The 20,523-nt window shown below is 37.2% G+C and overlaps 1 protein-coding gene across 7 annotated transcripts in view; it reads right to left on the bottom strand.

Moving 5' to 3' along the window:
• The window catches only part of PUM2 (pumilio RNA binding family member 2), a 101,920-nt gene that overhangs the window by 22,125 nt on the left and 59,272 nt on the right, over window positions 1-20,523 (bottom strand). For 4 of the 7 annotated variants that reach the window (XM_044262015.1, XM_044262014.1, XM_044262017.1 and 1 more), the window contains 3 exons: window positions 14,252-14,395; window positions 13,844-14,134; window positions 9,437-9,673 (listed from right to left, as the gene is read on the bottom strand). In XM_044262015.1, the coding sequence (XP_044117950.1) occupies window positions 9,437-9,673; window positions 13,844-14,134; window positions 14,252-14,395 (672 nt within the window). The remainder of the gene's footprint in view (window positions 1-9,436; window positions 9,674-13,843; window positions 14,135-14,251; window positions 14,396-20,523) is intronic. The other 3 variants (XM_044262018.1, XM_044262019.1, XM_044262016.1) reach the window with 2 other exon arrangements.

Here is a 20,523-nt window from a genome sequence, read left to right as displayed (position 1 = left end):
CTGTCTGTCAAATAAATAAATAAATAAAGACATCTTTTAAAAATAAATTAATTAAATAAAATAAAAACTGCCTATGAGCCCCAAATCCTAAGTAGTGGGGTGAACTTCACTGACTGCCTGATCCAAACCACCCTTTCAGAACTGACTTCAATTCCTCTCTTTGGCTAATACTTTTGGTGACAGTTAACAAACCATCAGGCTGCATACAACATCTATACTTCTTTTAAAAGATTCCTGTTGTGATTTCATGGTCAGCTGCCCTGACTTACTGGGGAAAACAAAAACTTTTGATCCTAGACAAACACAGGCACACTAATTTTCTCTCATGATGGGGTTGTTACACTGGCGGGAAGAGGGCCGAACTGGGAAGGTAATGTGAAAGATACATTTAACCCAGAAAAACCTAGACCTAAACTCATTTCCAAAGAAACCAAAACCAAAACAACAAAAAACCCCACAGAACACACATACACACAAATAAAAATTCCTGTCAGGAAGCTTTTCAAAGAGCAGTATTCTGAAGAGATGATCCTAACACACTTATCAGAAAACGCACTGAATGAACAACCAAATGATGCTTTAGTGTAGAAATCCAAGTAGAATGTAAAATAATTTCTGAAACAAGAAAGCAGCCAATGTCCAAGAACAGTTTCATCAATAAAATAACAAAGAAACAAAATCCCTCAAATTCAGTTACCCAAATTTCTGTTAAGATCTTACTACTTTTAAAGCTGTGGAGAAAGGCCTGGGCTTTCTTGCTTCTTATTTAAAATAAACACAGAATTCTAATATAATTCTAATAGAAGTATAGTCTGTGGTAAATTTATATGAAGGAAAGATGGTAATTCTAATGGAGAGACTCATGTTTTTATAAAATGGAATTAAAGTGCAATAAGGAAAGAGCACTACAATCATGATATTTTCAGTGCTGGTATACACGTCTACTACATTCAACACAACACTATGACTACGAACACTACGAACTCCATGATGGTGGGTGAGGATGAGGTCTTTTTCCTTAAAGAAGCATCTCTAGTCAAGCAGAGTGTAGCACGTAGGTGTTCTTTATTGGTTGAATGAACTAATATGTAAAGTTTCTGATCAGACACAAAAATTCTAAAATGGAGGTCAATAAAACTACCCACGAAAGATTAACATAAAATGTGGATTAATCTCAGTATAAATTAAGCTAATTCCTGTTCTATATAAAATATCACATAAAGAAGACCCTATATCATCAGTTTTAATTTAAAAATTAGTTATAAATGTTTTTAAGAGACTGAGGTAAAAATTACTAATTCAGATTAAAGGTCAATTGTTAACAAGCGAAAAGCCATAAAGCTGCCAATATACTAATATTTAAACTCACTTTTCCCACCAACTCACCACTATTTTATTAAAAGTTCTGAACTTTTAAAAAAGTTCTGAACTTAGGGAATATTTATTTAGATAGATTCTAGACAGAAATAAAAGCATTCTTTGAGAAGCAGTGTGACATCCTGGAATAAACCAGATAGACTTGGGTTCAAGATTTCTGTTCTTTACTAAGTCTGTGACTGTAAGCAAGTTATTTAATTTCTCTGAGAATAAAGTGTGTCTGTCTGTGTGTAGTGTGTAAGAGGAGTCCAAGTTCATTTTTCTCTATTTGGATATTCAATTGCTCTAGTCCAATTTACTAAAAAGACCGTCCTTCCCATATATGCCACGGTGGCACAGTGGGCCCAAATCAGGTAACTAAATGAGGTTTATTTCTGGATCCGCTATTCTATTCCACTTATCCTTGTGCCAATGTCACAAGTTTAGTTACTGTAAATTTACAGTAATTATTTTGATATTAACTTGGTCCTTCAAGATTGTCTTGACTGTTCTTGGCTGTCTTTCCATTTACATTATTTAAATCAGCTTGTCAATTTCTTTAAAAAGCCTGAAAAATTCTTGAGACTGGGATAAATCTATACATCAACCTAAGAAAGGTGTTGTCTTTATAATAATGAATTCTTCAACCCCCAAACATTCTAAGTTCATCCATTTATTTGCCTTCTTTAACTTCTTTCCTTTTTAAAAAGATTTTAAAGATTTTATTTATTTATTTGAGACAGTAAACGCACAAGCCGTGGGGTAAAGGCAGAGGGAGAAAAAGACTCCTCGCTGAGCAAAGAGTCTGATGTGAGGCTTGATTCTAGGACCCTGAGATCATGACCCGAGCTGAAGGCAGATGCTTAACCAACTGAGAGAGCCAGGTGCCCCGTCTTCTTCACCCTTCCTCCCCTGGATCTATTCCTGGATACATTATAAGGAAACAAACACACATGGAAATATTCTCAATGTATGTGTCAATTTTCAATGTCACCCCATGAACATGCTGTTTTCATTTTCAAAGAGTATTTGGCTAAAGCTACAGATCTCTCCTGAAGTACATGCACATACATTTTAAGAGCTGTATTTCTGGGGCGCCTGGGTGGCTCAGTGGGTTAAGCCGCTGCCTTCGGCTCAGGTCATGATCCCAGGGTCCTGGGATCGAGTCCCACATCGGGCTCTCCGCTAGGCGGAGAGCCTGCTTTCCTCTCTCTCTCTGCCTACTTCTCTGCTTACTTGTGATCTCTCTCTGTCAAATAAATAAATAAAATCTTTAAAAAAAAAAAAAATTAAAAAAAAAAGAGCTGTATTTCTGATCCTGTTTGCTTAATGTACATTGGTTAGTGTATGAACAACAAAATGATGTAAATTCTAGGTGAAGTCTTGGTAGATTAAAAGAATTTTTAAGGCACTTGAGGACTTATTTGTTACATCAGTAAAAAGAAAAAGGTAAATAACTGAACTGGGAGCTGAAATGCAAATGTGAAGGGAGGGCCAACAAATAAAAAGGAAAATAGTAAGATGACAGCAAATAATGACATATAATCAGCAAAATTTTAAAGAAGCTCCAATTTGTAAAATTCCTATCAAGGGCAAGGGGAGAATTTAAAAACACAGAAACAAAAAAATTAAAAAAAAAATAAGAACACATACAAAAAGAAAAGACTTTTTAATTTTCTCTCATCTATAAACTTTTACCCCTCAAAACTATTTTTTTAAAGGTTTTTTTTTTGTTTGTTTGTTTTGACAGAGAGAGAGAGATCACAAGTAGGTAGAGGCGCAGGCAGAGAAAGAGAGGGGGAAGCCGGCTCCCCACGGAGCAGAGATGCGGGTCTCAATCCCTGGACCCTGAGATCATGACCTGAGTTGAAGGCAGAGGCTTAAACCACTGAGCCACCCAGGCTCCCCTAAAGGTTTTATTTTTTTAATCTGTCAGAGAGAGAGAAAGCACAGGCGGGGGGTGGGGACAACAATGACAAGGACAGCAGACAGCAAGGGAGAAGCAGGCTCCGGCTGAGCAGGGAGCCCAACATGGGGCTCAATCTCAGGACCCTGGGGTCATGACCTGAGCCAAAGGCAGATGCTTAATGACTGAGCCTCCCAGGTGCCCTGACCTGTATTTTTCTTATCTTTAATGGCCGTACTGCTCAGCCAGTCTACATTAAGAATTAGGATGAAAATGAAATAATAAATATGAAGGTGCTTTAGAAAACTATTCAAATGCTATTCAATTATAAGTAAACTATTACTTAAAGGGTAATAGTACCTTTTTTTTTTTTTAAGATTTTATTTATTTGACAGAAAGCACAAGCAGGCAGAGTGGTAGCAGAGGGAGAGGGAGAAACAGACTCCCCACTGAGCAAGGAGCCCAATGTGGGGCTCAGTTGACCCAAGCCTAAGGCAGACACTTAATCAACTGAGCCACCCAGGCATCCCAGGATAACAGTGCTTTTAATGAAAGCTTCAAACTAATTTATTATTTCCTGCTTTAAGGACCACATATGACGCTTAGAAAAACTGCACACTGCCATACAACCAACTTGGTCATACTTGTTTTAATTTTTAAACATTTCATTCTAAGGAGCTGACAAAATCCGTCAGTCTGGAATTTTAATAGTCATTAACTTCTACTTAATAGGAAAAATGATCCCAACAGTTAATTTTTTAATATGAAATTTTCTGTAATTGGAGGACAAAATAGGTGGGATGCCTGGTTGGCTCAGTTGTTTAAGCATCTGCCTTCGGCTCAGATCATGATCTCAGGGTCTGGGATCAAGCCCCACTTCAGGTTCCCTGCTCAGCTCTGCTTCTCCGTTTCTCTCTCCTCCTACCTCTCCCCGTACTTGCTCTCTCTCTCTCGAATAAAATCTTAAGAGAGAATAGGTTATAAAATCTCCTAATCCATAAAAGTGCTGAATTTAATTACTGACTCTAAGACAATGAATTGTCAGAACCGATTGCTACCTTTTAATAAACTAATTTCACTGACTGACCTCAAAGCTTCAATTACACTTTTTAGTACCTTTTTCTTAAGAAAAACAAGCCAGTTCAAAAATGAAGAGGTACTCAGGATGCCTGGGTGGCTCAGTTGGTTAAGCTGCTGCCTTTGGCTCAAGTCATGATCCCAGGGTCCTGGGAATGAGTCCCACATCGGGCTCCTTGCTCAGCAGGGATCCTGCTTCTCTCTCTGCCTCTGCCTGCTTGTGTTCTCCCTCTCTCTTTCTCTCTCTCTCTCTGACAAATAAATAAATATATAAAATCTTAAAAAAAAAAAAAAAGAAGAGGTACAAGGAATAAACCATCAGTTCGTTAAGTCCTAAGTTAAATAAAAATACAGAATGTTGTTTTATACCCAGGAAATTGCGTATCAATCTGATTACTATGAGCACAAAGGTAAGAATAAATCATAAATCACTAACGCATTTTAAAAGCTTATTAAAAAAAAAAAAAAAAAGGAACAGAGAAGCAAAGAATTTGTTAGCTAGCTCCAAGAAGAACAAAACAATACTGGGAATACTTAATGTTTTTTCCGAGATGAAGTACCTCAAAATAAGATACTGACTTCTAACAGAGAGAATGATTAAAGAAACAACTGCAGGTAGATTTTCGCCCCCCCCAGCTCTACAGATTAAGATAGCATGAAAAAATAATTCATTTAATGTTTAACACTTAACCTAAAACACAGAATATGACACTGCTCTTTGCATTTTAAGATAAAAGCCATTAATTTTAAATTTCTTCTCTTTCCTTGTTCCTTTCCCACTTGTTTTTGATTCCCAGTATATAAACGCTGCTTTTAAAAACCTGTAGTCAAATAGGGGTCCATCCTAAGAGCTCCAAACGGCCAAAGATGGTACATCTTTTAAAAAAGATCTTATTTGAGAAATATCTGGGTGGCTCAGTCAGTTAGGAGTCTGCCTTCAGCTCATGTCATGATCCCAGGGTCCTCGGATCGAGCCCCACATCGGGCTCCCTGCTCGGCAGGAAGCCTGCTTCTCCCTCTCCTGCTCCTGCTGCTTGTGCTCACCGGCTCTATCTCTGACAAATAAATAAGTAAAATCTTTAATTAAAAAAAAAATCTTATTTGAGAGAGAGACAGAACAGACAGGTGGGGGGAGGGTTGGGGGAGGGTTGGGGGAGAGGGGAAAACCAGACTCTCCACCGAACAGGGAGCCTGACAGAGGACCCAATCCCAGGACCCTGGGATCATGACCTGAGCTAAAGGCAGACGCTTAACCAACTGAGCCACGCAGGCACCCCAGATGTTAAAATTTCAAGATAAAAAAAAAAATGCTATGAAATTGGTACCTCTCAGACTGCAGTGGACTAAAAGCTATCCACTACCTTAAGTCATCAATTTACAGGTAACAATGATGATTAAAAGAACAGGGGTTACATTCAGAAAATGCTAGGGCATCAACTCATTCTCAAAAGTTATTCTCTTAAGTTAGAAAATAAGCATTATCCTAACGGTTTTTTTCATAAAGAACTTCCAGCTAATAAATGCTGAAGGTATGACAGAATTAGAGTATTACCACTTTGCAACCTCTGAAAAAACAGACAATGATCCAAGGCTGCTACGCCGTTAGGTGGATCAGGCTGACAAGCTCCCAAATGGAGACAACCAGAGATGGGTCTTCTGATACGGTGCCAGCCGAGAAAATACAGAACCCATTTTGCCAAAAACAGCAAACAACAAACAATAAAACCATGCCTCTAGATGTAATTTCATTTTACAAGAAATACAGGGAATAGAGGAACACATTAAATACTACTATGGGGGAGCAATCAACAAAGTTAGGAATGTGAGAAATTCAACAGGACAAAGTTTCTTCAACAAATAAATGGAAAGAAAAAACAGAGGAAGGGGAAATAGCTTCAGACTGAAGGGCACATCAAAAAGACATTTAAGTCAATTAGGGAAAACAGAATAATGAGATATTATTAATTTTAAAAAATGTGATAGGGGAACCAGGGTGGCTCATTAGGTTAAACGTCTGCCTTCAGCTTGGGGCATGATCCCAGGGTCTCCCTCTCCTCCTCTGCCTACTGCTCCCCCTACTTGTGCTCTGTCAAAAAATTTTTAAAAATCTTAAAAAAAAAAAAAAAAAAGGGATATGGTGATAGTATAGTTTTGTTTTTAAAAAAGGTATTTTGGGGAACCTGGGTGGCTCAGTGGGATAAGCCTCTACCTTCAGGTCAGGTCCTGATCTCAGGGTCCTGAGATCAAGCCCAGCATCAGGCTCTCTGCTCAGCAGGGAGCCTGCTTTCCCCACTGTCTCTGCCTACTGGCGATCTCTCTCTCTGCCAAATAAATAAGTAAAATCTTTAAAAAAGAAAAAAAAAAAGGAATTTTATCTTTTGTACTAGGAAATGGAAGAATAACATTTTTTCATGCTTCTGACTTCAGTATCTTAAAAAATAAGGTTGCAAATCAGAAGTATTTTAGTTCATAAAAAATGAACCCAAACCTTTCAAATGAAATATCTGTTCTTTTTTTTTTTTTTTAAAGATTTTATTTGTTGGACAGATCACAAGTAGGCAGGCAGAGAGAGAGGAAGGGAAGCAGGCTCCCTGCTGAGCAGAGAACCAGATGCAGGGCTCGATCCCAAGACCCCGAGATCATGACCCAAACTGAAAGCAGAGGCTTTAACCCACTGAGCCATCCAGGCGCCCCTGAAATATTTGTTCTTTAATGAAAAAGTGAATAGTAGTCATAAACTGAAAATACTTATGTGGATCAAATGACAACTACTTTAAAAAAGGAAACATCTTTTTTGGAAAGAAGCACACAACAATGTTGCTATTAGGCCCTTTCTGTGAATCAAATAACTAGCAAAGGGAGAGCTGGTTTGAAGAAAATTTAAAAAAAGGGTGTCATTCAAGACTTTTAGAATGTAGGTATCAGGAAGGCCTATCAGTAACTATAATGGTTACCTGTCTGAAAATCTCTCAAGACAATAACATGGACCCAATTAATTCCAACCAATTATAATGAAATTGAGAACTCCTACCCCATGATACTCTATTCTTAATATGTGATCTGAGGAAGATTATTTCTAAAAATAGATATGCAAATTCATTTCCATAGGTATTTTCTAAATTATCTGCTTTGATGACTTGATTCATGATGAAATCCACTAAAGGACATACAACTTAAAATTATGTTCTTAGACCAGAGAGCATGTAAGTCTTGTACTGTGATTCAATCAGATGAAAGCAAATAGATCATATGAACACTAAAGAGCAAATTTATGAAATCTATTAAATTATTCCACCCTGCCAGGGTCCATATGGTCCTTGTTAACACTGTCAGTCATACAACAACTAAAACTAAAGGAAACTGGGAGAATACAAAAGAAAATAATCTACAGATAATTCCAATCAGAGGTGTATTAAAATAACAGATTTCCAGCTAATGCGTTTAAACTAAGGCGTTTAACTTTGCGTACAGAAGTATCAGGCTATAATGTAGAAATGCTGGCCCAAGTGATGACTATTTCTCTTAAGTAACAAGAATTTCTTTCCTAAGCACCTACACAGCTGCATTCTTTAGTCTGAAGAAAAATACCTTGGTTGCTGTTTAATTATAGATACATCTAAAAAGTCATTTATATTTCTAATTTCTAAATAAGCTATGTAGAATAATTAATGCCATTTTTACAGGCCCTAAAGCACAACATAAGCTGTAACAATTGACAGGAATCTGATCTGGAACTTACCTATGTAAGGACAGGACATGACAAATATAATTTTTAACAAATAAAACACAAAACTATTATGAAAGACCTATCCTTAGGCTTGCTATGTTCCAAATTTTTGTGTACATTTCAAAGTTTCAAAAGCATGTCTTACATGGGAGTGGTGGGAATGAATAGGTCTGAGTAGAGTATTAATATAGATCAGGAACTAAGCAGCTCCCATGATCAAGAAAAGATGGTAAATGAACAAAGGTGTCAGGCTAAAAATTGATTAAGTTTACACAAATAGTGCTGTATAGGAGATCTTAGGGCCCCACCCAAATAAATAGTTGTATATATTTAATATCTACAAAAGAGCAAGGACCCAGAATTTGGGGCACAGGACCGGCCTTTAAAAATCTAGGCCACTTCACCCTGAGATGTATCTAAATGATGCAAAAGATCCCTTTGTTACATGGACACTTACGTTAACGAACTTTAGGAAAAAACCGCTATACCCTTATGACTGGGGACAAGGGTCAAATACAATCACTAACTTATCTTTGCTAACAACAGCAACATTTCTTTTTAAATCACAAGCTGATTTAATCTTTCCAAGCACAAATCTGTTTTAACTAAAATACTTTCTTTAAAGAGACACAGATTCATACATAGCCTCTGATATCCAAAATCTCTTAAAAATATTCTGTTAACTACATGAGTAAGTATTTCCTGGAGAGGGAAAAGGGTAACCACCATCTCAATAATCTTGGGGTAGGGGGCAATTTTAACATACAGAAAGAAAGTTCTAAATGCTCCAAATTCAAGGATATAACAAGCCTAAAACATTGTTTTTGTTAAAAGACATAGTCAAAAGTAAGAGCATATGGACCAAACCCTTAAGACTCTAACTCACAAACGTATTAAGTCATATACCCTGATACAACCTTTGGTAAAATCGCCAGGCATTCAAAGGCCAAAGCAGAAACCATTGTACTAAATTAAATTATTTGAATTTCAGTAACTATGTGACTAATGTTTTCCTTTAGGTGTGCAAAAACTTGCAACAGTGAAATTTCTTTTACTATCATGTTTAAACAGTTGACTTTTCAGATGATCTAAAACACACACAAATCAAAAGCACAGACAAGAAAAAACACACCACTGTATTTCATAAAAGAAACATAAGATACACAGGGGTCTTTACCTTACTGTACATTAGACCCTCACTTTGAATTTTCACAAAAGCAGAACTTTTTCAAAAGGCTAATATCTAAAAGCAAAAGCAATTTGGCATGTTTTATCCAACATTAAATATTTTACATATATTATAAACACACACACAAACACACTTACATGTATACATACAAATAAAAAGGGTTTTGGTTTTTTTTTTTTACCTAAATGCAAACTGGATGAGGATCCATGTGATGAAAGTGATGGCGGTGGCGTAAGTGAATGTCCTGGAGTTTGGCTTGGCAGAGGCATGCCTATTGGACTTGGAGAGGAGGAAAATCCCAGACTATTGTAAAATGGTTGCCCTATGGGTGCTAGGCTGCTACTAGATCTTTTGTACAAGTCAGAGCTAGTAGATAGAGACTCTCTCCTTGTGGCACTACTACTTGCAGAACTGCCAACTGAAGAAGAAATAAAAAAAACCCTAATTACATACATGTGTTAACTGAATAAAACCTATCCCCAACTCTTGCTGGGAAATAACAGAAGTGATCACAATAATTATTTTTAGAAACATTATGGAGAAGATAATTACTGTGATAACTATATAAACTAACTTATTAATCATAAAAGGGTATAAATGCACCCCAATAAAGTAACCAAATACTTAACAGAGCACTCATATGTTTATTATTTCACACATATTTACCATTGACACATATGATTACTGTGCTTTAATACCCTGGTATGATTTATAAACCCTGAAATTGTAAGGTGTCTGCTTTAGGAGATGCTGGAGATTAAATTCCAGTAAGGTTAAATTTTGGTAGTGTCCTAATCTCGGGAATCAAGTTCTTAGACTTCCAACTCAACGCCAAGAAAGGATTACACTGATAAACAGATTATTAATACATTTCCCTCACCATTCACATTTAATTTGGCTTCTAGCCTGTGTTCAAACCATAGTCCTGAAGTCCATATTGGCCCGAATATCAATCAAAATACAGATGACAACTAACTTTTCGGTACTTTTCACATTACACATAGTTCCTATCCTTCAACAAGTTACAAAATAGATATGAAAAACTAAACTTCCTTTTAGAAAACTAATAGCTCTCATTACTGTTATCACACCAAAGACATGCTTTCACTTACCCCTTGGGATCTTCCATTCCTAAATATCTACTACCAGTTTTATGAGCCCCTTACTCAAGTGAAGACTGATAAACCTTTTTTTCCCCTTAGCTAATATACAATTCTCTCATAATACATCTCTCACTGAACTACATACTAAATTCTTTTTACTTAATTCCAAATTCAACCTTCTAGTCCTTTTTTCCTTTTGTACTCCACAAAATCATAAAACGATGGTAGAATCTCATTACCATATAGTGATGAATGCTCAAAAAAATAACCCAAGATCTGTTAATCAACACATCTGGATAATCAAATTTCTTTACCAAGTGTTCAAAAGGGTTGTCCAAAACTCCCAATTCTGAAGTCTCACTTAGAGGCCACATTTTCAAGTGCTTTTTTCCTATTTCTGAACACTGGCCTTTTTTTTGGTTTGTTTTTTAACTAAATGCATTTTACAGCTGAGAGAATTTGAGATTACGTTTCTTGTCAAGTTTCTGAAGAATAAGCTCTATATTCGGACCAATATGGTTAACATTTTTCAAGAGAATTTTAAAGTTTCTATTAGGTCTTGGTTTCCTAATCACAAGTCAATTATAAGTAGGTCATTAGGGTATAAATGAAAAAATTAAGAGAAAAATTAAGCAGAGCACATGATGGGTAGACCAAGTTAAGCTAATAATACAGATAGAAAACAATTACATTGGTTTTGCCAAATTGAGGATTCTTATAAAAGAAAAATACCAGGCTCACAAAACTGTATGAGGCAAAATATTAAAACAAAAAGTCAACCTTTTATACCAGACAGTATGGTTTCTGAAAGACTTATCATGTTTTATTGAAAACTGTACATTTTAAGATACTGTACCAGGGATACTATTTAACTTTATGCATTCTAACAGCAAAACCAAATATAAACACTAATGGAATAAATACTTCTGCTTGAGTTGCTTTTGGCAAAATTGTCAAACATATGCTACATTAACTATGCTAATTTAAAAGGACACTGTCAAAGTGATTGTTCCAGAACATGCTAAATTTAAAATGCCTATTTATTTCAGAAAACAATTTAAATGACAAGGAAAAGACAACAGCTCTCTAATGAGAGCAGTAGCTCTGTCAGTCCCCTGGCAAAAAAACAAAAAACAAAAAACAAAAACAAAAAACCCCGCATAGTTTTGACACATGCAGTATTATTTTCCTCCAAAAAGGAAAAGCCAAGCCAAACATTTAAAAGTAATTCAGAAATAGCTTTATTTTAAACCTAAACAATCTGGCTCCTTAACTTTTACTATATGCCTAAATTTTCTGCAACACTTCGACTATGAAATACGAAACGAAGTATACCTAAAATATCTAAAAGGTTAGACCAACAGTGGAGTCACTAATCACTTGTCAACTGTGCATAAAATGTTAAATTACAAACTTCCAGTACTTTCTAAATAATGGGTCACAGAAAGGATGACTTAATTACTATATTATAATGGCTAAGCTTCCTAGGCGACTGTGTTATAAGCTAGGGTATTTAATACTGTAAGGATTGTTAATTTCCTCATATAGGTAGGAGAATGTGTGTCTGATTGTGTGTGTGTATGTGCACATAACCGTACTATCATTTTAGATTTCACAGAGATATGGAATTGCCATAAGGTGAAACCGCCGTGGGTAGACCTGTTTTAAGAGTACACATGTGCAGCACGTCAATGAACTCTCAGAAAATGTCCAAGAGAAAGGGGAAGATGACAGACTATGTACTGGCATCCAGGAGCGGCAGCTGCTCATGCTCTCTGAAGCAAGGTAAACAGAGGCACCCAGACTAGCAGTCAGAATTGTGTAAGCAATGATTATAAATAAGGGAGGCATGAAGAAGATCAGTTTTGGGACAGAGGCATCTGCAGGAGTATCTGTAGGGAACAAATGTTCATGCCAACTGTTCCTGAATGCTGGGGGCAACTAAGAGACAAATGGGAATTTAAAAGTACTGGATTAATGGGGTCTACAAATCTATCCCAGACCATCAGTGACATTATTTTATAAGAAAAGGGAACAGGAGATTTATCAAAGCTCTTCTCTGTTCTCTATAATCTCTAGAAACTAGTTATTTCTACAAAGTTAAGTTATACGTTCTTTCGGTTTTCTTTAGCATGTTGGATACTTGAGGAAAATGCTTGTCAAGTGTATTAGAAACAAAAAATGAGTCCTATGGGAGTGCTTGGGAAGAAGTACTATATTGAACTCCAAAAGGAATGAAAAATTCAAGTAGGAAAATTAAAAGATTAAAGAGTCTCCAAGTTCATTTGATTTTCCCTTAGATGTTCTTGTGCCCATTCTTTAGGTAACTTTTTGTTCTGCAACTGTAATTATTTCCCTATTATACTTTATTGTAACAAAAAAGCATCCTCCATCTAAAAGTTTCTACTTGTTTTAGATCATTCCTCTTGTAAGTATGAATGCTGAAAGTTCAGAAGATCCTTTCTTAGAAAATAGGCAAACATACTTAATAAAAACTGGCCCATGTTAGTTTTGCCATTTTCCTCACCAGAAAACCATACAGTTTAAGGTGGTGGGAAAACAGATGAGAAGCAGGTATTATAGATTCTAGAACTTAACAAAAATAGAAAATCTCCTGAGGTCTGAATAAACTGCCCTGTCCCTCATGAAGAAAAGGCTGTGAATTCACTGTACCAACAGACCTGGGGTACACTGTTTTTCCTCTAATATTTCCTGACTACTCTGGAAACCTCAGAGAATGCTAACACAAGGTATGTCACTGGGGAGTCAATGCAGGCCTCTTCTGACTTCAGGTAGTCATTCCTCAGTTACAAAATCACTTTGTTGTGGGTAAATTATTTTGTGATGATACTTCAAATTTAAATTTTTAAGTAGTATATATAAAACTAGGATATGGGAAGAAACATCCTTTTAGATGAAATTTTAGGGATAAAGGCCCAATTATTTAGTCTAAAAGATAAGCACATTGGTAGTTTCCTAGGGGCTTCTGTTTAGAATATTTCATTTTATTTTTATATATCATACCAACTAAAGAAAATCATAATGAACCACTAGCATTTAGTAAGAATAAACTACCTGATAAGCACACAAAGACAATTATTTTAAAATACCAGAAATTTAAGATGGCAAAATATTTACTTCCTCTATCATTATATAGAGAATAAGGAAGAGCTAGTCATTAGTATAATATATATTGCTCCAAACAAACCTTCCTAAAACAAAAGTTTCAGTAATACAATTCTTAAAGCCAGGGAAAAATGACTATAGCTTAGTAAAAGATGGGTTGCCTGAAATGAGCTAAACACTCATAAATACTTAAAAGATTTGCAGGAGGCAGTTTTTTTGCTACAAAATTAAACGAATAAACCAGTGTTATATTCCTGTCCTTTCTATGCTACAAGCTATTAATTAATATTTATTATTCAACACACATGTATACCTCATGTCCACTTAGCAGAGTACACTCATCTTAAAAGGCAACTTACCTGATGAACCAAATCCACTGAGGGCTGAGCCTATAGCAGCACCCAAAGAGTTACTGCTTCCAAAGCCAAGAGATGTACTTCCAGGCTGGCCAGGTCCGTGAGAAAACAAAGAACTGCTCTGGGAGCTGCTAGTCAAAGACGTGCTCCCGTAAAATGAATTCGACTGCAGATTCGTGCTTGGCGGCGGCTGCTGCTGCTGCTGCTGTGGTGGCTGAGTGCCAATGGGCCGGAAGAGACCGTTTGTGCTGCCTGTAAGACTATTTGCAGTCCCTCCAGCTGCTGCGGCCGCTGCTGGAAAATAAATTTCAGATACTTCTTGAAACTGCTCAAAAGACTATTCTCTATTTTTAAATGATTTCAAAAGAACACCAGAAAAAGATTATCCCTGAAAACATCAGTTACACTTACCAGCTTGTGCTGCTGCTGAACTAATTAAAACAGGTGTTGGAGCCATTAAACGAACTGGAGCTCCAAGGCCAGTTCTTGCTCCAGGGCCAACCACTAAGGCACCAGTCTGATCATAATAGGCAGTTGGAGCTAGTACTTGATAGCCTAGAGAATATTAAAATAAATGTTTACTAATGAAAACATTATAGAAACATGCATGTTTGTTTACCCCTGCTTTTGTGTTTATCAACCAGAAAATATAATTACATACCGTTAATATAAAATCATTGAGTAGTTATATGAAAAGCAAACACATCCGGGAAGACATTTAAAATATATGGAAACATGATACAGTGAAAGTAAAATTGTTTTCTCAAAATTTTAAGAGCTGCCTTCCATTTATGGACCACAGAATTTTGAGGTACCTTCGATACAGAAACTACCAGCTATCAAGCACGGATACTTGAAAAATATTACCTAATAGTTCTGAGAGGAGGAGGAAAAACTAAGGCATGCAAGGCAGAACACTGTAACAATTGTTTATTATGCAATTTTAATGAAGTTCTAAACCAAGTGCTTCATTACCAGCATTGAATTAGATTTTCATTTGTAAGCATCCATTTAAAAACTTAAGTCATGATATAACAGATACTTTAAAATTGTACGGTAACTCTTTTTGTAAAGGTTCTCAAGCTAATGTTGCTAAAAATCATGGAGGCATTAGTTCTAGGATAGCCTTAAGCACAAGGCAGATGACAGTTTGCGCTATTCAGAACTACAGAAGAGTGAGGTTCTACATCTTAGCAGCCTTTCTAAGTAGGGATTCCTTATCTTTACTACAGAGCAGAAAGGAACTATTGTGAACAGAAAAGTGACTACTCTGCCAATTCTCCCAAAAATAGTATATAATAAGTACCTCTCTAGAGGCACAGGAGAGAAGTTAACTACATACAGAAGATACTGTAAGCAGGAAAGCTTCTCCCCTCCCAGAAGTCAGGTTGAAAAAGGCTGTCTTATACTGCAACAAGGATTCAGGCTCAGCAGTCTGACAACCATTTGCAAAAAGGCACTGGCAACCTCTGATAGTTTTAAGTTCAAACAACCCTTTCACATGCAAAGGTTGTTTTTAATTAAGTAAGTAATTCTGACTGTTTTTGCAATGTTTCATTATAAATGAATAGACATATAGGGCAAATCTAGGAGGGAATGCAGAGCTTTCAAGTCCTCTCCTCACAGAATAAAGGTGATAATCTGAGAAATTATTCGATATCCAACGGGAGATGTCAAAGAGAAGTCATGACTTTAGGGGCGCCTAATGGCTCAGTTACTGGGTGTCTGCCTTCGGCTCAGGTCATGATCGTGGGTCTTGGGATCGAGTCCCCCATCAGGTTCCTTGCTCACTAAGGAATTTGCTTCTCCCTCTGCCTCCACCCCCCTCCACCCTGTCTCTCATGAATGAATCAGTAAAATCTTAAAAATAAATAAATAAAAGTCCCGACTTTAGAAGAGAAGACCAGGCTGGAGCTATAAACGATGAAATCACCAAGAAAATTAAAAAGGGATCTATGGACAGAGAACTTCACATTAGGAGGTTGGAGAGAGAAGGAATCAGGAAAGAAACCATGAAGTGATAGCCAGTAAGGATGAAAGAATTTGAGATGTGGCCTCTTGTAAGCCAAAGGATAAAGAGTTTCAGTGAAGGCTCAATTATCAAATATGTCAAATGCTGCTAAAAGCTATATTAAGAGTTCAGAACTGACCAATGGGATTAGCGACATGGATGTCATTACAGTAAGGGATGAAAGCCAAACTGTGGTAAATTGAGTCAAGAATGGAAGAACCACAAACAAGGAGAGACAATGCTTCTGAGGAGTTCTGCTGTAAAAAGAGCCATAGGGGAGAAAGCAGATGCTGAGTTAATTTTCTTTCAAGTACAGAAAATGTACTCTACTAACAAAGCACAATACTTCGTGTTTAAGAATTTACTGTTATTTTGAAATAAAACACATAAAGAGTACAAAACCGAAAAGTACAATGACAACAAAATAACTGTAACCACCATCCAAGTTAAGAAATAGAAAACTGCCCAGAACTCTTTCTCTCATGTCACTGCTCTACCATAATCTCTTCATGTTACACACTACTCTAATACCCATAAATGCCTCCCTCCTTAACCATCATTTGTTTTGGTTTATTTAAAAATTTGCATGTATGTATAGACACATACACTTCCATTATTGTATAGCACCTCACTGGATCGATACCACAATGCCTTCATCTGTTCTACATTTACACCATTCTCTATTTGGAGACACTGCCAATAGTACTGCTATAAACACTGTGGTACATGTATCCTGGTACATAAAGTATGCAGATTTTTTCCTACTCCAAGGTATGTCATCTAAGGAGTTGACACAATGATTGTGCAAATTTACACTCTTACTACTTTGGTATTTCAACTGCTCTGTGACATTAACACCACTTGATATTCTTAGACTTTCAAATGTGGCTAATCTGGAAGATAAACAGAAGTAATCTGTTGTGGTTTTGATTTCTTCCTAGAAGGAGGTTGAGCAACTTTTATTTTCTTTTTTTTTTCTTTTCTTTTTTTTTAATTTGACAGAGAGAGCACAAGCAGACGGAGAGGCAGGCAGAGAGAGAGGTAGAAGGAAGCAGGCTCCCTGCTGAGCAAAGAGCCCGACGCAGAACTCGATCCCAGGACCCTGAGATCACGACCCGAGCCGAAGGCAACGGCTTAACCCACTGAGCCACCCAGGCGCCCCTGAGCAACTTTTCAAATGCCAACTGGACATCTGTATTTTCTCTTGGAAGGGGCTAGTTCAAGTCTTTTACCCATTTTCCTATTGGGCTGCCTTATCTTAGTAGTTTAGAATTCTTTATGTTGTATCGAAGTCTTTCACTATTTTAATATGTAGCAAATATCTTTTTCCATTCCTAGCCTGACCTCCTATTCTCTTTACAGCGACGTCTGCGGTAATGGTGTCAAATTTATTATTTCCTTTATTTTTATAATAGTTCCCTATATTCTAATTGCTTTAAAATTCCACTTTTCATATATAGGTCTAAAAATCCAAATGGAGTTGGTTATTTAACACAAAGTAGGGCTGAGGTTCAGTTTCATCTTACTTCCCAATCAACTGTATTTCACCTTTCTTGTAAAACAAGTTATTCCCCTCCTTAAAGCTTTGTAGAGTTTCTTTGCTCTTAGGTGTCATTTCTCTGGGGAGCTCACCTTTGGGGTCTCTACTCTGTTCCACTGGTCTGTTTCTCTCTCCATGCAGTAATTTAACTGCAGCTTTAGAGTAAGTCAGAACAGAGCCAGTCCTTTTACTTATTTCTGTTAAACCTGTGTGGCTTTATCTTGATTGACCCCTTGCATTTTCATTAAATTTTCCTACCAGCTGTCAAAATACCACAGGAAGAACTGTTAGCAATTCTGTTTGGAAATGACTGAAACTACAAGTTATCAGGGGGAGACGTGACTTTTTTAAAGTATCGACCTATTCAGATGTATCTCTGTTTAGGCATCCTTTAATGTCTAAGCAAACCTGCTTCTCACAGAAATCACACTTCCATAAAATTTTTAAAAATTTTTTAAAATTTATGGGTGCCTGGGTGGCTCGGGTGGTTAAGCAACTGCCTTCGGCTCAGGTCATGATCCCGGAATCCTGGGATCCAGTCCCACATCTGGCTCCCAGCTCCACGGGGAGTCCGCTTCTCCCTCTTGATCTTCTCTCCTAAATAAGTAAAATCTTTAATTTTTTTTTTTTTTAATTTAGCCGGAAGTACTTGCTACTGCTCTAAGTAACCAGCTTTAAATTTTTTCATTTTCAGGGGCACCTGGGTGACTCAGATGATTAAGCATTTGCCTTTGGCTCAGGTCATAATCTCTGGATCCTGAAAATCCCATGGGGCTTCCTGCTCAGCAGGGAGTCAGCTTCAGCCTCTACCCCTGGTCCTCACCCCAACACCCCCACTCATGCTGTTACTCACTCCCCCCAAATTTTTTTTAAATTTTCAAACAATATACTAGTAAAAGATTTTTAAACTGATTTTCATATCCAAAAATCTTAACACTTTAATCCTTATACTTTATCTGTAAGATTCATTTAATAGACAATTGTATTTTCTCATAGTGAGTTTTAGTTCTTCCTTTACAGAATTTTCTCATTTCTCTCTCATATTATAGCAATTGCTAGGGTCTCTAACATGTTGAAACCGGTCTTGTTCCCAGCCTTAAAGAAAACTTTTTAAAATTATTTTTTAAATTTAATTTTATTTTTTCAGTGCTTCAAGACTGTTTATGTTAAAGAAAACTTTTCAAAATATTTCCCATAAAGTAGTAGTTAATCAGGGCGCCTGGGTGGCTCAGTGGGTTAGGCCTCTGCCTTCGGCTCAGGTCATGATCTCAGGGTCCTGGGATTGAGTCCCGCATCGGGCTCTCCGCTCGGCAGGGAGCCTGCTTTCCTCTCTCTCTCTGTCTCTCTCTCTCTCTCTGCCTGCCTCTCTGTCTGTCAAATAAACAAACAAACAAACAAAAAAGGAAGTAGTTAACCATGGAGGGGGGAGTCAATTCCCCCCTTAGCATATTAAGTAAGTTATCTTCTAATCCTAACTTGCCAGAGGCTTTTTGTTTTTAATCAATGTATGACTTTGTTATGCCTTTCCTGCATCTTTAGAGAATTCCTTGAGACTGCTTTCTTTTTCATCTTTTAATGTGGCAAATCCTAGGATGCCTGGGTGGCTCAGTTGGTTAAGCAGTTGCCTTCAGCACAGGTCATGATCCCAGCATCCTGGGATCGAGTCCCACATCGGGCTCCTTGCTCAGGGGTCCACCTGCTTCTCCCTCTGCCTCTGCCTGCCTCTCTGCCTGCCTGTGCTCAAGCTCTCTGACAAATAAATAAAATCTTAAAAAAAAAAAAAAAGATTTCTAAATCCTATTTCTAAGTGTGATTGGCCTGTAATTTTTTTCTATATGGTCCTTGACAGATTTTACTTTTTTTTTTTTGGAGATTTATTTGACAGAGAGATACAATGAGAGGGAACACAAGCAAGAGAAGTGGGAGAGGGAGAGGGAGAAGCAGGCTTCCCTCTGAGCAGGGAGCTTGACTTGGGGCGAGATCCCAGGACCCTGGCATCAAGACCTGAGCCGAAGGGAGACTCTTAACTGACTGAAACACCCAAGTGCCCCCCAAAATATTTGGCTATATTTAAGGATTTGTAATTTTAAAGCAGATTTTATGAAGAGACGAAGACTAAGAAGTATTAAGGTAGAATGATTTTTACTTTCCAATCAATATAAATTTACATGTTTTTATTTCTACTTAATACTGAACATACGTTTTATGTTTCAAGTTTTTATGTAAATTCTAATTAACGTATAGTGTAATATTGGTTTCAGTAGAATTTAGTGACTCACCACTTACATACAATACCCAGTACTCAGCCTGCCTTTTTTTTTTTTTTGAAGATTTATTTATTTATTTGACAGAAAGAGATCATTAAGTAGGCAGAGAGAGGGGAAAGCAGGCTCCCCACTGAACAGAGAGCCAGATGTGGGGCTCGATCCCAGGACCCCAGGATCATGACCTGAGCCAAAGGCAGAGGTTTTAACCCACTGAGCCACCCAGGCATCCCTACAAGTGCTGTCTTTAATACCCATCCCTCCACCCACCCTCAGTGTGCTCTCTATTAACAAGAGTCTGTCTTATTTATGGTTTGCTTCCCTTTTTTTTCCCCCTTACCTCACGTTCATCTGTTTTGTTTCTTAAATTCCACATATGACTGAATCATATGGTATTTATCTTTCTCTGGTTGACTTATTTCACTTAGTATAATACACTCTAGCTCCAACCACATCATTGCAAATGGCAAGATTTCATTCTTTCTAATGGCTGAGTAATACTGCATCGTGTGTGTGTATATACACACATCTTCTTTAATTCATCATTCAATGGACATCTGGGCTCTTTCCACAGTTTGGCTATTGTTGATAATGCCACTTTAAACATTGGGGTGCATGTACCCTTCGAATCAGTATTGTTGCATCCTTTGAGCAAATATCTAGTTAGTGCAATTGCTGCACCACAGGGTAGCTCTATTTTTTTTGTTTGTTTGTTTAGGGTAGCTCTATTTTTTAACTGTAAGGAACCTCCTTACTGTTTTCCACATTGGCTGCACCCGTCTACAGTCCCACCAGCAGTGTATTGGAGTTCCCCTTTCTCTACATCCTCACCAACATGTTTCTTGTATTGTTAAACTTAGCCATTCTG

Source organism: Neovison vison, chromosome 8, assembly GCF_020171115.1.
Source record: "Neovison vison isolate M4711 chromosome 8, ASM_NN_V1, whole genome shotgun sequence".
NCBI lineage: Eukaryota > Metazoa > Chordata > Mammalia > Carnivora > Mustelidae > Neogale > Neogale vison.
This window is presented reverse-complemented; position numbering and strand designations above follow the sequence as displayed.